The sequence below is a fragment of the Pseudophryne corroboree genome, chromosome 12, assembly GCF_028390025.1.
Source record: "Pseudophryne corroboree isolate aPseCor3 chromosome 12, aPseCor3.hap2, whole genome shotgun sequence".
Lineage (NCBI taxonomy): Eukaryota > Metazoa > Chordata > Amphibia > Anura > Myobatrachidae > Pseudophryne > Pseudophryne corroboree.
Window position 1 is genome coordinate 65,047,728 of NC_086455.1, and position 15,093 is coordinate 65,062,820.

At 47.5% G+C, this 15,093-nt stretch overlaps 2 protein-coding genes across 3 annotated transcripts in view; one reads left to right on the top strand and one right to left on the bottom strand.

Moving 5' to 3' along the window:
- DDX24 (DEAD-box helicase 24) overlaps positions 1-15,093 on the bottom strand; it is a 62,498-nt gene that overhangs the window by 10,645 nt on the left and 36,760 nt on the right. For both annotated transcript variants that reach the window (XM_063947593.1, XM_063947594.1), the window contains exons 5-8: positions 11,353-11,868; positions 6,218-6,293; positions 3,609-3,797; positions 3,324-3,453 (exon numbers count right to left, since the gene is read on the bottom strand). In XM_063947593.1, coding sequence (XP_063803663.1) covers positions 3,324-3,453; positions 3,609-3,797; positions 6,218-6,293; positions 11,353-11,868 — 911 coding nt within the window. The remainder of the gene's footprint in view (positions 1-3,323; positions 3,454-3,608; positions 3,798-6,217; positions 6,294-11,352; positions 11,869-15,093) is intronic.
- PPP4R4 (protein phosphatase 4 regulatory subunit 4) overlaps positions 6,735-15,093 on the top strand; it is a 468,463-nt gene continuing 460,104 nt past the window's right edge. Inside the window, exon 1 of the mRNA XM_063947591.1 lies at positions 6,735-6,870. The gene's annotated coding sequence lies outside the window, so the exon portion shown is untranslated. The remainder of the gene's footprint in view (positions 6,871-15,093) is intronic.

Sequence of the window (15,093 nt, forward strand, 5' to 3'; positions counted from 1 at the left end):
CGAATGGAATTGCTTCGTAAGAAGCCACCATTTTTCCCAGGACTCTTGTGCATTGATGTACAGACACCTTTCCTGGTTTTAGGAGATTCCTGACCAGGTCGGATAACTCCTTGGCTTTTTCCTCGGGAAGAAAAACCTTTTTCTGAACCGTGTCCAGAATCATCCCTAGGAACAGCAGACGAGTTGTCGGCATTAATTGGGATTTTGGAATATTCAGAATCCATCCGTGCTGCTTTAGCACCTCTTGAGATATTGCTAATCCCATCTCTAGCTGTTCTCTGGACCTTGCCCTTATTAGGAGATCGTCCAAGTATGGGATAATTAATACGCCTTTTCTTCGAAGAAGAATCATCATCTCGGCCATTACCTTTGTAAAGATCCGAGGTGCCGTGGACAAACCAAACGGCAGCGTCTGAAACTGATAGTGACAGTTTTGTACAACGAACCTGAGGTACCCCTGGTGTGAGGGGTAAATTGGAACGTGGAGATACGCATCCTTGATGTCCAAGGATACCATAAAGTCCCCTTCTTCCAGGTTCGCTATCACTGCTCTGAGTGACTCCATCTTGAACTTGAACTTCTTTATGTACAGGTTCAAGGACTTCAGATTTAGAATAGGCCTTACCGAGCCATCCGGCTTCGGTACCACAAATAGAGTGGAATAATACCCCTTCCCTTGTTGTAGAAGAGGTACCTTGACTATCACCTGCTGAGAGTACAGCTTGTGAATGGCTTCCAAAACCCGTCTCCCTTTCGGAAGGGGACGTTGGTAAAGCAGACTTCAGGAAACGGCGAGGTGGATCTGTCTCTAATTCCAACCTGTACCCCTGAGATATTATCTGCAGGATCCAGGGATCTACCTGCGAGTGAGCCCACTGCGCGCTGTAATTTTTGAGACGACCTCCCACCGTCCCCGAGTCCGCTTGAGAAGCCCCAGCGTCATGCTGAGGCTTTTGTAGAAGCCGGGGAGGGCTTCTGTTCCTGGGAAGGAGCTGCCTGTTGCTGTTTCTTCCCTCGACCTCTGCCTCGTGGCAGATATGAATAGCCCTTTGCTCTCTTATTTTTAAAGGAACGAAAGGGCTGCGGTTGAAAAGTCGGTGCCTTTTTCTGTTGGGGAGTGACTTGAGGTAGAAAGGTGGATTTCCCGGCTGTAGCCGTGGCCACCAAATCTGATAGACCGACTCCAAATAACTCCTCCCCTTTATACGGCAAAACTTCCATATGCCGTTTTGAATCCGCATCGCCTGTCCACTGTCGCGTCCATAAAGCTCTTCTGGCCGAAATGGACATAGCACTTACCCGTGATGCCAGTGTGCAGATATCCCTCTGTGCATCACGCATATAAAGAAATGCATCCTTTATTTGTTCTAACGACAGTAAAATATTGTCCCTGTCCAGGGTATCAATATTTTCAATCAGGGACTCTGACCAAACTACCCCAGCACTGCACATCCAGGCAGACGCTATAGCTGGTCGTAGTATAACACCTGCATGTGTGTATATACTTTTTTGGATATTTTCCATCCTCCTATCTGATGGATCTTTAAGTGCGGCCGTCTCAGGAGAAGGTAACGCCACTTGTTTTGATAAGCGTGTTAGCGCCTTGTCCACCCTAGGAGGTGTTTCCCAGCGCTCCCTAACCTCTGGCGGGAAAGGGTATAATGCCAATAATTTCTTTGAAATTATCAGCTTTTTATCAGGGGCAACCCACGCTTCATCACACACGTCATTTAATTCTTCTGATTCAGGAAAAACTATAGGTAGTTTTTTCACACCCCACATAATACCCTGTTTAGTGGTACCTGTAGTATCAGCTAAATGTAACGCCTCCTTCATTGCCAAAATCATATAACGTGTGGCCCTACTGGAAAATACGGTTGATTGGTCACCGTCACCACTGGAATCAGTGCCTGTGTCTGGGTCTGTGTCGACCGACTGAGGCAAAGGGCGTTTTACAGCCCCTGACGGTGTTTGAGGCGCCTGGACAGGCACTAATTGATTGTCCGGCCGCCTCATGTCGTCAAACGACTGCTTAAGCGAGTTGACGGTATCCCGTAATTCCACAAATAAAGGCATCCATTCTGGTGTCGACCCCCTAGGAGGTGACATCCCCATATTTGGCAATTGCTCCGCCTCCACACCAATATCGTCCTCATACATGTCGACACACACGTACCGACACACAGCAGACACACAGGGAATGCTCTAAACGAAGACAGGACCCACTAGCCCTTTGGGGAGACAGAGGGAGAGTCTGCCAGCACACACCAAAAAGCGCTATATATGACAGGGATAGCCTTATAATAAGTGCTCCCTTATAGCTGCTTTATATATATCAAGATATTGCCATTAAATTTGCCCCCCCTCTCTGTTTTACCCTGTTTCTGTAGTGCAGTGCAGGGGAGAGACCTGGGAGCCGTCCTGACCAGCGGAACTGTGAGAGGAAATGGCGCCGTGTGCTGAGGAGATAGGCCCCGCCCCTTTTTCGGCGGGCTCGTCTCCCGCTATTTTGTGAATACAGGCAGGGGTTAAATATCTCCATATAGCCTCTGGGGGCTATATGTGAGGTATTTTTAGCCTTTTAATAGGTTTTCATTTGCCTCCCAGGGCGCCCCCCCCAGCGCCCTGCACCCTCAGTGACTGCGTGTGAAGTGTGCTGAGAGGAAAATGGCGCACAGCTGCAGTGCTGTGCGCTACCTTTAGAAGACTGCAGGAGTCTTCAGCCGCCGATTCTGGACCTCTTCTTATTTCAGCATCTGCAAGGGGGCCGGCGGCGCGGCTCCGGTGACCATCCAGGCTGTACCTGTGATCGTCCCTCTGGAGCTGATGTCCAGTAGCCAAGAAGCCAATCCATCCTGCACGCAGGTGAGTTCACTTCTTCTCCCCTCTGTCCCTCGTTGCAGTGATCCTGTTGCCAGCAGGAATCACTGTAAAATAAAAAACCTAAGCTAAACTTTCTCTAAGCAGCTCTTTATGAGAGCCACCTAGAATTGCACCCTTCTCGACCGGGCACAAAAATCTAACTGGAGTCTGGAGGAGGGTCATAGGGGGAGGAGCCAGTGCACACCACCTGATCTGGAAAAGCTTTACTTTTTGTGCCCTGTCTCCTGCGGAGCCGCTATTCCCCATGGTCCTTTCAGGAACCCCAGCATCCACTAGGACGATAGAGAAATATATATATATACACACACACACACACACACACACACACACACACTATATATATTTCACCACCCCCTATATTTCACACCCCCTCCCCGTTTTCTGTATACAGTTCTGTATATAACACTACTCTTTAAGTATACAACGGCGGACATTTTTACCTATTAAATCATCATCGTCCAAATCCATTTCAAGGGCCTCAGCGGCCTGCTGGATCCAGGAATTCTGCTGCTTTGCTTTACTGTTGAAATATTCCATCTTCTCAATCGCTCTGGCCAGATTGACGCGTTCCTGATGACATATGGTAAACAAACATGATAAGAAACACACAGAGCACTACACGGCACACCGGCTAACGCAAGGACAACGGTGCAGAATATGTACTACTGGATACGGAGTACAGTCCCCGTCTCCTCAGGCCTAGGGGAACATTCCGAGGTCTATACCTTAATGCCAGTCATGCACTTCGGCTCCACCGGGAAAATCGGCAGCTCCTCGTTCTTCTCCAGGGTCCTGCAGATTTTCTTATAATTCATGATGTCATCTGGTCCAATTAGAAGCAAGCTGAGGCCATCGGTAGAGGCTCGCGCTGTCCTGCCGCTGCGGTGGACATAGGTTTCAGACGTTCTGGGGACCTGTGTCAGGAGAATATTTATTAATGTCTATAGAACCAATGTGCTGCAAGCTGCAGCAGCCAGATGTTAGCTGCATGGTCAGTGTACAGCAATTCATGCAGGCAGTGGGATGTATTGCATCATATATGTGACACTGGTTACATCCTGCCGCACTGCATTAATTGCTATGGGTTACAGCTCCTCCGGATTGTGAGAAATTAAAAAATTGTTCTTTTTGGAGAATCAGTCAACTGGTGGCGTGGCCAGATGCTGGGAGCACATTCTGATGATGATGCAGGTAACATGCTACAGTCATACACTAAATATACTTTTACAATATACAAGGAGGCATTTCACTTTTTGACTGTGTAAGAAAATATCAGAATGAGTTTGACAACCAATGAATATGTGCGACACAGACAAGAATGGTATACATTGCCACAAGCCATTTTATAAAAACAGGCTAACTGGAAAATGATTATGCCAACCAGGGGTATCCAGATGATAGTCAATAGATCGACACCATATTGTCTATGGGGGTAATTCCAAGTTGATCACAGCAAAATTTTAGCAGTTGGGCAAAACCATGTGCACTGCAGGGGGGGGCAGACATAACATGTGTAGAGAGAGTAAGATTTGGGTGGGTAATTTTGTTTCTGTGCAGGGTAAATACTGGCTGCTTTATTTTTACACTGCAATTTAGATTGCAGATTGAACTCACCACACCCAAATCTAACTCTCTCTCTGCACGTGTTATATCTGCCTCCCCTGCAGTGCACATGGTTTTGCCCAACTGCTAAAAAAGTTCCTGCTGCAATCAACTTGGAATTACCCCCTATATGCATTAGATCAAGAGGGTCAAAAGGTCGGCAGGACAATGGTCAACAAGTTTTTTGAAGGGTTTGCACACACTTTTCAACTTTTGCTTGATTTTACCATCCACGTGGACTACGATTGGGAATAGTAACCTAAGCCAGGCTCAACGAGGCACCTTGCCCAAAGTGTGGCGAGCCCGTGATAGTATATGCTTGTAATATTAGTGGTCACGTATGGTGAAACATAGAAAATGACACCTAAAAATACTTTTTTTGTGTCTACCTATTCTATGGTCTACTTTTTCCATGTTGAATTAACGCATGTCGACCATATGGCAGTCGTTCTACTAATTACTGTATATCTAGTAAACCACACCCGCCAACAGGGCACAATGCCCAAAACGAGACACAGTGTATGACTAATGTTTGTTAATGATCAATAGGTTTATTGGAAAGGGTTAGAAGAAATAAGATCTTCCATCCGTTGTGAACAATCCTAGGGTAAGAGGGTGACAATCAGTCCCTTATCACAGGATTAAATCAATCATCTTGAAATAATGAGGCATTCTGCAGGACGCTGTTACACGCGGAACCCTGTTTCAGTCAGCTTTTTTCTTTGCATTTAATAGAAGAGATTTATTGGTGGCAAGGTAACCGAGTCTGATTGCGGCAGGAGAACAAATTGACAAACCGTTCCGTACAGACAGGAAAGGCTTGCATTGTGGGTACTGCAGAGCCATTAGGGGGTGGGAACAGTTCAGTCCTGTAAAGTTCACTAGCTATTAATGTACAGCTGTTACCACATGCGATTTATATACTGAGGTTTATTTGCTCAGTGTGCCAGTTCAGCTTGTGTTCATGCTGACTTTGCAGCACACAAGGGCAGGAGCGTCTGATGAAGGGAGCTGTGTGGTCCCAGCGAGTATAGCTTGCATGCTGGATTATGAAATACTTTATCTAAAGCCAATGAGATACAGCACTTTATAGAAATGCAAGGTGTAACATGAAAGGACCTGGTGACAAACCCTTGTAAGAGACGTAGCATGCTTGATATTAGTCACAATATAGGACTTAGTGCTCATAAATCAAGCGTTAAAGAAGGGGATGTCTCCAAAGAATACATTTACAATCAAGAACCATCCCCCCTATTAACAAATGCTTAATATTCTGAAGTTACAGCACCCAACTGCCCACTGTCTTTTATGTTGTTCTCTGAATATAGTAGTCATACCCAAAGCCGTAACTGGACAACTGGTGCCACTGACGCGGCATTGTGGCACCATTATGGGGATTGCAAGATGCCTGGAATGACACCCAGCAGACCTGCCAGAAAGCAGCACGGGGCATCCTTTGGATGCGCCAGGAGCTCAGCTTTTTGGTCCCAGCGACCCAGTCCCCTCTTTGTGATGTCATGATGTTACTTTGGAGAGCAGGGCTAGCTCAGTGCGCATTACTGTTCCGCTATGGGTCTGGTCATGCCCCCTCATTCCCTGGCAACCAGCACCCAGACAAAAGTACAATCTCACCCCCTTACTTTCACATGGACAATGTTTAAAGAAAAAAATACATGTTTCCATGCTAGTAAAGGTAGATCCTACTATACATCAGAGGAAACGCCATCTGTACCTGGTAATGGAGAACATGCTGGATGTTGGGTATGTCCAAACCTCGAGCTGCAACGTCGGTGGTGAGGAGGATACAGCTGTGGTAACATCAAAAGCAGAGATTTCAGTTTACCATGTATACACCTTCAACAAGGCTGCTACTGTGACACTCTGAACTGGAGCCCCTTAATTTGTACTACAAACGGTATGCATTGCAGGCAACTGTCGGACTGGATAAGACATGAGTAAGGTTCCCTAATTTTCTCCTTGCTGAGCTTTAATTACTACCCATCCTGTTAATGCTGAAGAGGTTAACACTCCCTTCTGCTGTTGCCTGGGAGATGCCAGCAGGGCCAGTGAGCGGACGGGCACCAGGACCCTTGGACTTACTTATAATGGAGGAGGGAGTGAGAAGGCTGATGGAGTTTTTATTGGCTGTGGCTGAGCGGGAAAAAGAGGAGGCGGGGTTCGCACCAGTGTGTGTGAGAGGAGACCGCTGTGAAGAGCGGAGCCGCTGCTGAGGAGACACGCTGAGGAGAGCGGAGCCGCTGCTGAGGAGACACGCTGAGGAGAGCTGCCAGCCGCTGCAGTGACACCAGCCTGCCAAGTACTGAGAGAAGCTGCCGGGAAAGGTCTCAGGTGATAGAGAGGAATGGGTGAGGCCGCTGATAGCAGGTACCTACCTCTAACGCACAGACACTCCAGCTAATGCCCTCAGTTAGAAACCCAGAGTCACCCAGCTCTGCATCCACAGCTGAACAGGGGTCAGATATATGAGAGAGAGAGAGAGAGAGAGAGAGAGAGAGAGAGAGAGAGAGAGAGAGAGAGAGAGAGAGAGAGAGAGAGAGAGAGAGACTCTTCCTTTTACTTGGCGGACACAGCCATTAAGAGTACTGGACAGTATTAAATATTGTACCTTTCAACAGGAGAGTCCATTTAATGACCAGCACGGCCCTTTTTGGATATAATTTACCTCAGGAAAGGCAGGCGCCAGGTAGCAAAAGTAACTCTAAACTGCCTTAGTGAACAGGGTGACAGATAAGAGCGCCCCCTTGTGTAATTTAGACACTCCACAGCTTGTATCCGTCAGCTTTATTATACCTTGCCTGCAATCTATCTGCACCTTTCATGCGACACTGAACTGTATTGTGGACACATCTTTTACGCTTCTGAAATTTAGTATATTCCTACTGCTTCTGAACTTGAACTTTTAACTATGAATAGGCATTGGTTAGACCTGCTTCTTGAGAAGGGTTGAACTGCTACCCATAGGATGTTTTGAGTCACTTCACGTGATTAATATCTTAGTGTAAAAGTGAACGGTATATTGCGGTCTTACACCTGTGCAAGGAAATTTCATGCTGATATTTGCAATTCTACTGTATGTTCAAGTTTGTATTACTTGCTTTATGTTATGAATTGCTTTGCCTCTTATCTAAATTAATTCCACAGCTGTGACCATTCTGATCCTGAGTAATAAATCTTTGGTGGTCATTCCGAGTTGATTGCTCGCTGCCGTTTTGTCGCAGCACAGCGATTAGGCTAAAATCGGCATTTCTGCGCATGCGCATGGGCCGCAGTGCGCACGCGCAAAGTAATTTCATAGCAAACTAAGCAATTTTACACAGGTCAGAGCGACGCTTTTCAGTCGCTCTGCTGATCGGTGAGTGATTGACAGGAAGTGGGTGTTTCTGGGCGGTACCTGAGCGTTTTCCGGGAGTGTGCTAAAAAACGCAGTTGTGTCAGGCTAAAACGCAGGAGTGGCTGGAGAAATGGGGGAGTGGCTGGCCGAACGCAGGGCGTGTTTGTGACGTCAAACCAGGAACTAAACGGACTGAGGTGATCGCAATCTAGGAGTAGGTCTGGAGCTACTCAGAAACTGCAGGGAAAGATTTAATAGCAGAACTGCTAATCTTTCGTTCGCAATTCTGCTAAGCTAAGATACACTCCCAGAGGGCGGCGGCATAGCGTGTGCACTGCTGCTAAAAGCAGCTAGCGAGCGATCAACTTGGAATGAGGGCCTTTGTCACTGTCCTAACGTGTGGTGACTATTGTGTTGGGTCATCTGGGGTGGGGGTTCCTCGTCCCTCTGCCTAGGGTTCCCGCAGTGAGATCCGGTTCAGGAGGTGTATCCGGGTGAAGAATCCAGGTACGTCCACCGACACCTGCACTCACAACAACACTCCACCGATACTTACCTGTTACACTATTCAGCTACCTCACCCTGTATATTAATAGACCTTCCCTTAAATACTTGTCTCCTTTCCTCCTCTAAAAACTGCTTTTGTTCTGCACCATCCACTCATCTTCCATACCCCAACCTTCTCAGGTGTGGTTCAACAGATCTACAGCAAAAAGTTAGACAGTCAATAGGTCGACGCCATATGGTCGACATGCAAATGGTACACATGGAAAAGGTAGACATTGATGACAGGGTCAAAAGGTTAATGTGAAAATGGTTGACACTTTTCACCATATATGAGCCACATTAGTGAAACCTGTACCCTGGCAGGCTTGCTTCGGGCAAGATGCCCATTGCCAATCGCAGTCCACATGGATGATAAATTATGACAAATTTGAAAAAAAATAAAAACCCCAAACATTTATCACGTTGACCTTTTGATTCTGTTGACCTTAAGCACCGCATACCTTTTACCTGTCGGTCATTTGTGGTCAACATATAGAATGATCTTTTTACTGTGGATCGATCAACCGGACACCTTCTCTCGCCCATGTACTTTCCACTACACTGCCATCACGCCAGAGCCTGCTATAGTTCTATAAACAAAAAAAATGGCCAACTCCCTGTTTGTTTGGGGGAATATTGGGGGTAATTCAGACCGGATCGCTCGCTAGTGTTTTTTTGCAGCGCTGCGATCAGGTCAGGTCAGAATTGCGCAAGCATATGCACTGCAATGCGCAGGTGCGTTGCACGGGTACAAAGCGGATCATTGCTGTGCAATGGATTTTACCAGAATCCATTCGCACAGCCGATTGCAAGGAGATTGACAGGAAGAAGGAGTTTGTGGGTGGCAACTGACAGTTTTCAGGGAGTGGTTGGAAAAACGCAGGCGTGTCCAAGTGATTGCAGGGCGGGTGTCTGACGTCAATTCCGGCCCCGGACAGGCTGAAGTGATCGCAGCGTCCGAGTAAATCCTGGGCAACTCAGAAACTGTACCGCTCGGCTGCACATGCGATCGCACACTTGCACAGGTAAAATACACTCCCCGGTGACTATGCGAACGCAGGACTGCAAAAAACAGCTAGCGAGCGATCAGGTCTGAATTAACCCCATTGTGCACATTTTGTGGTGGGAATAAAAGCCAATATACAACAAGCAGCATTTTTATAAAAAGAAAAAAAGCCCGAAAAACATTTAGACTTCCAAAGAAAGGAAGACCGCCATACAGTTCTACAGAAGTTAATTACTTTCATCTCTCAAACAATGGGGGATACTGGACACTGCGGATAGAGAGTCTCTTTCAGGATGTTGGTATTTTATAATTCTTCTAAAGTGTCACCCCCTCTTCTTCTAGGTCCCTCCTTTTAATATTGTTTGATATTATTGAATTTTAAACGAGAGAGCCTTTATTATCTCTCATTCACATGGTGCCACAAAGGTTCCCCAGCACTGTACATAGGGAATAGCATACAATAAAATGATCTTCTATTTTAAAAGGCTAATGCTGCTTTCTCAACTCTACGGAAGGAATTCAAGTGTTTTGCATGCCAGTGGCCACTAGATGGCTCCCGACAGAGCAATTCAATTGTTGCTCCGTTCGGGTGCGCACAGCTGCCGATGCCGACATTACCGTTATGTTGTTCCGTCATTCTGACGATGGTAACTAGTAGCATAAAATACAGTTACAGACTACTTTGCAAAATGACGCATTAGCATAGTTACATAATATAAACCCACCAATTACACGAAAGAGACCACAGAAGACCATAAGAGAGAGGGCCCTGCCCATGAGTACTTACATAGTAATAGGGGTCGAAACAAGTGGTAGATAGAAACAGAGCTAGGGAGAGAGGAGGCGGAGGAAGAATGGTAAAGATGAAATTTATGGTCTGGGAGGCTAGTGTGCCCAAGAATAGGACATGCGCACGCGTACTCATGGAGCGATTGCTAGAGCCTGGCGTGCCAAGCAGCAATGCTGCATCGCAGCAAAGCTGAACATGGCTACATCTGTAGTGGTAGGGCATTCCACAGGTTGGGAGCAGCATGGAATACATCCTAAATAAGGAGTGGGAAGTGGAGATCAGAATACAGGAGATGGTCTCTGGTAGAGTCAAGTGGGTGCATGTGGTGTGTGTTGGAATTGATGGCTTTGAAGTTCAGTGATAAGAGTTTGAACTAGATTCCGTATAGCACCAGGAGAAAGGGAGTAACTGACAGAGGGGGCAGCAAAGGTTGAGCTGGGAGAGGAAGAGGATGAGGGCAGCAGTGTTGAGGATGGATTGCAGTGGGTCAGGCTGGGAAAAGACCTGATCATGGAAAGATTAGAGGTGAAATTGGTAGTATTTAGAGAGGGACTGAACATGAGAAATGAAAGAGGGCAGAGTCAAAGAAGACACCCAGGCAGCATACTGAGGAAACAGGGGAGAAAAGAGGACCTTGGAGGGTACATACTGAGTTTAGTTTTAGGGACATTAAGATTAAGGAAGTGAAGAAAAGGTGGCTGACGGATAGTTATATGTGGGAAAGGACACATGGGGGGGGAGGGAGGTCAAGGGAAGAAGTAAATAGCGAACAACGGGCAATGTAAGCAAGGAGCTGATGAGTGCTTTGTTGGAAGTATAGAGGGAGAAGGAGCCAGATCCTTGGCAGAGACCAGTAGAACGGGGGAGAGGAGGGGAGGTGGAGGCTGACTGAGTGGGGGATTGCAGGAGGAGAGCGGCCAACGGTGTCAAAGGCTGTAGTGAGTGGTGGAGGAGGACAAGAGCAGAGTGATGATCCTTAGATTTAGCAGTAAAATTTTTATTGGAGACTATGGCAAGGGAAGTTTAAGTGGAGTACAAAGAACAAAAACCAGACTGAAATTGGTCTATGGGGAATGGCATGAGAGGCGGGGTGGATGTGACAACCTGCTGAAGGAGCTCGGAAGCTTTATCTTCTATCTGATTTCCCCACCAGCAAAGAAACAGCAACTTTACCTCTCTCGGTCAGCAAACCGCTCCAGGTTTTTTAATCTCTGTTTTTGGTGCATGTTAGCGTGCAGAGGGAGCGGGTTACAGCCCAGGATGGTGAGGAGGGAGGTCAGTCTCTTAATGCAGTCGATGCTGTTAGCAAATACCATAGTCCTTCCAGAGTACTGGAGCAGAAAGTAGTACAGGTAGAAGTCCTTCTCGTCAGTGGTGCAATGGATTCTGGTCTCGGTAAGTGTCTCCACAGTGGCCTGTTTCCTGGTCAGGTCGATCACTTTGGGCTTCCCTTTCAAGCCAATCTTATCCATGAGGTTTCCCAGCTTGCCTTCCTTGTCCATTTTCTTGAAGGTCTTCTTCTGTAGCAGCCGGACGGGAGCCTGGTGGATAAGAGTCAGGGTGGCAGAGAACACAAAGGTCTGTCTTTTGGGGTTATAATAGGTGTCATTGAGCATCTCCAGTAACTGCGTCAGCTCAGCATAGTGCCCCTTCTCCACCATCCTGTCCGCTTCATCAATAACTAGACACCTATTCCATGAAGGCAGAGATACCAAAATTTTAGTCATGTAAGAGTAGAATGAACATTTAAACCTTAATCTGCTCAGTAGAATAATTTGGAGAAGCTATGGGGTCTATTTACCAAGACTTGGATGGAGAGATAGTGGATGGAGATAAAGTCCAACCAATCAGCTCGTAACTGCCTTTTCTCTAACGTCCTAAGTGGATGCTGGGGACTCCGTAAGGACCATGGGGAATAGCGGCTCCGCAGGAGACTGGGCACATCTAAAGAAAGCTTTAGGACTATCTGGTGTGCACTGGCTCCTCCCCCTATGACCCTCCTCCAAGCCTCAGTTAGATCTCTGTGCCCGAACGAGAAGGGTGCACACTAGGTGGCTCTCCTGAGCTTCTTAGTGAAAGTTTTAGTTTAGGTTTTTTATTTTCAGTGAGACCTGCTGGCAACAGGCTCACTGCATCGAGGGACTAAGGGGAGAAGAAGCGAACTCACCTGCGTGCAGAGTGGATTGGGCTTCTTAGGCTACTGGACATTAGCTCCAGAGGGACGATCACAGGCCCAGCTTGGATGGGTCCCAGAGCCGCGCCGCCGGCCCCCTTACAGAGCCAGAAGGCAGAAGAGGTCCGGAAAATCGGCGGCAGAAGACGTCCTGTCTTCAACAAGGTAGCGCACAGCACTGCAGCTGTGCGCCATTGCTCTCAGCACACTTCACACTCCGGTCACTGAGGGTGCAGGGCGCTGGGGGGGGCGCCCTGAGACGCAATAATAAACACCTTGGATGGCAAAAAATGCATCACATATAGCTCCTGGGCTATATGGATGCATTTAACCCCTGCCAAAATACATAAAAAAACGGGAGATAAGGCCGCCGATAAGGGGGCGGAGCCTATCTCCTCAGCACACTGGCGCCATTTTCCCTCACAGCTCCGTTGGAGGGAAGCTCCCTGGCTCTCCCCTGCAGTCACTACACTACAGAAAGGGTTAAAAAAGAGAGGGGGGCACAAATTAGGCGCAGTATTAACTATACAGCAGCTATAAGGGGAAAAACACTTATATAAGGTTATCCCTGCATATATATAGCGCTCTGGTGTGTGCTGGCAAACTCTCCCTCTGTCTCCCCAAAGGGCTAGTGGGGTCCTGTCCTCTATCAGAGCATTCCCTGTGTGTGTGCTGTATGTCGGTACTTTTGTGTCGACATGTATGAGGAGAAAAATGATGTGGAGACGGAGCAGATTGCCTGTAATAGTGATGTCACCCCCTAGGGGGTCGACACCTGAGTGGATGAACTGTTGGAAGAAATTACGTGACAGTGTCAGCTCTGTATAAAAGACAGTGGTTGACATGAGACAGCCGGCTACTCAGCTTGTGCCTGTCCAGACGTCTCATAGGCCGGCAGGGGCTCTAAAGCGCCCGTTACCTCAGATGGCAGATATAGACGCCGACACGGATACTGACTACAGTGTCGACGGTGAAGAGACAAATGTGACTTCCAGTAGGGCCACACGTTACATGATTGAGGCAATGAAAAATGTTTTTACACATTTCTGATAATACGAGTACCACCAAAAAGGGGTATTATGTTCGGTGAGGAAAAACTACCTGTAGTTTTCCTGAATCTGAGAAATTACATGAGGTGTGTGATGATGCGTGGGTTTCCCCCGATAACAACTGATAATTTCTAAAATGTTATTGGCAGTATATCCTTTCCCGCCAGAGGTTAGGGTGCGTTGGGAAACACCCCCTAGGGTGGATAAAGCGCTCACACGCTTGTAAAGGCTCTATCCTCTCCTGAGATGGCCGCCCTTAAGGATCCTGCTGATAGAAAGCAGGAGGGTATCCTAAATGTATTTACACACATACTGGTGTTATACTGCGACCAGCAATCGCCTCAGCCTGGATGTGCAGTGCTGGGGTGGCTTGGTCGGATTCCCTGACTGAAAATATTGATACCCTAGATAGGGTCAGTATATTTTTGCCTATAGAGCATTTAAAAGATGCATTTCTATATATGCGTGATGCACAGCGGAAAATTTGCCGACTGGCATCAAGTCTAAGTGCGTTGTCCATTTCTACCAGTAGAGGGTTATGGACACGTCAGTGGTCAGGTGATGCGTATTCCAAACGGCATTTGGAACTATTGCCTTATTAAGGGGAGGAGTTATTTGGGGTCGGTCTTTCAGACCTGGTGGCCACGGCAACAGCTGGGAAATCCACGTTTGTACCCCAGGTCGCCTCTCAACATGAGAAGACGCCGTATTATCAGGCGCAGTCTTTTCGTGGATAAGCGGGCAAAAGGTTCCTCATTTCTGCCCCGTGACAGAGGGAGAGGAAAAAGGCTGCAGAAATCAGCCAGTTCCCAGGAACAGAAACCCTCTCCCGCCTCTGCCAAGCCCTCAGTATACGCTGGGGCTTTACAAGCAGAATCAGGCACGGTGGGGGGCCCGTCTCAATGAATTTCAGCGCGCAGTGGGCTCACTCGCAAGTAGACCCCTGGATCCTTCAAGGGATATCTCAGGAGTACAAATTAGAATTCGAGACGTCTCCCCCTCGCCGTTTCCTAAAGTCGGCTTTACCGATGTCTCCTTCTGACAGGGAGACAGTTTTGGAAGCCATTCACAAGCTGTATTCCCAGCAGGTGATAATCAAGATACCCCTCCTGCAACAGGGAACGGGGTATTATTCCACACTGTTGTGGTACCGAAGCCGGACGGCTCGGTGAGACCGATTCTAAATCTAAAATCTTTGAACACTTACATACAGAGGTTCAAATTCAAGATTGAGTCACTCAGAGCAGTGATTGCGAACCTGGAAGAAGGGGACTACATGATGTCTCGGGACATCAAGGATGCTTACATGTCAAAATTTACCCTTCTCACCAAGGGTACCTCAGGTTTATGGTACAGAACTGTCACTATCAGTTCAGACGCTGCCGTATGGATGGTCCACGGCACCCCGGGTCTTTACCAAGGTAATGGCCGAAATGATGATATTCCTTCAAAGGAAGGGAATTTTAGTTATCCCTTACTTGGACAATTCCCTGATAAGGGTAAGATCCAGGGAACAGTTGGAGGTCGGTGTAGCACTATCTCAGGTAGTGTTGCTGCAGCACGGTTGGATTCTCAATATTCCAAAATCGCAGCTGGTTCCGACGACTTGTCTTCTGTTCCTAGGGATGATCCTGGACACAGTCCAGAAAAAGGTGTTTCTCCCGGAGGAGAAAGCCAGGGAGTTATCCGAGC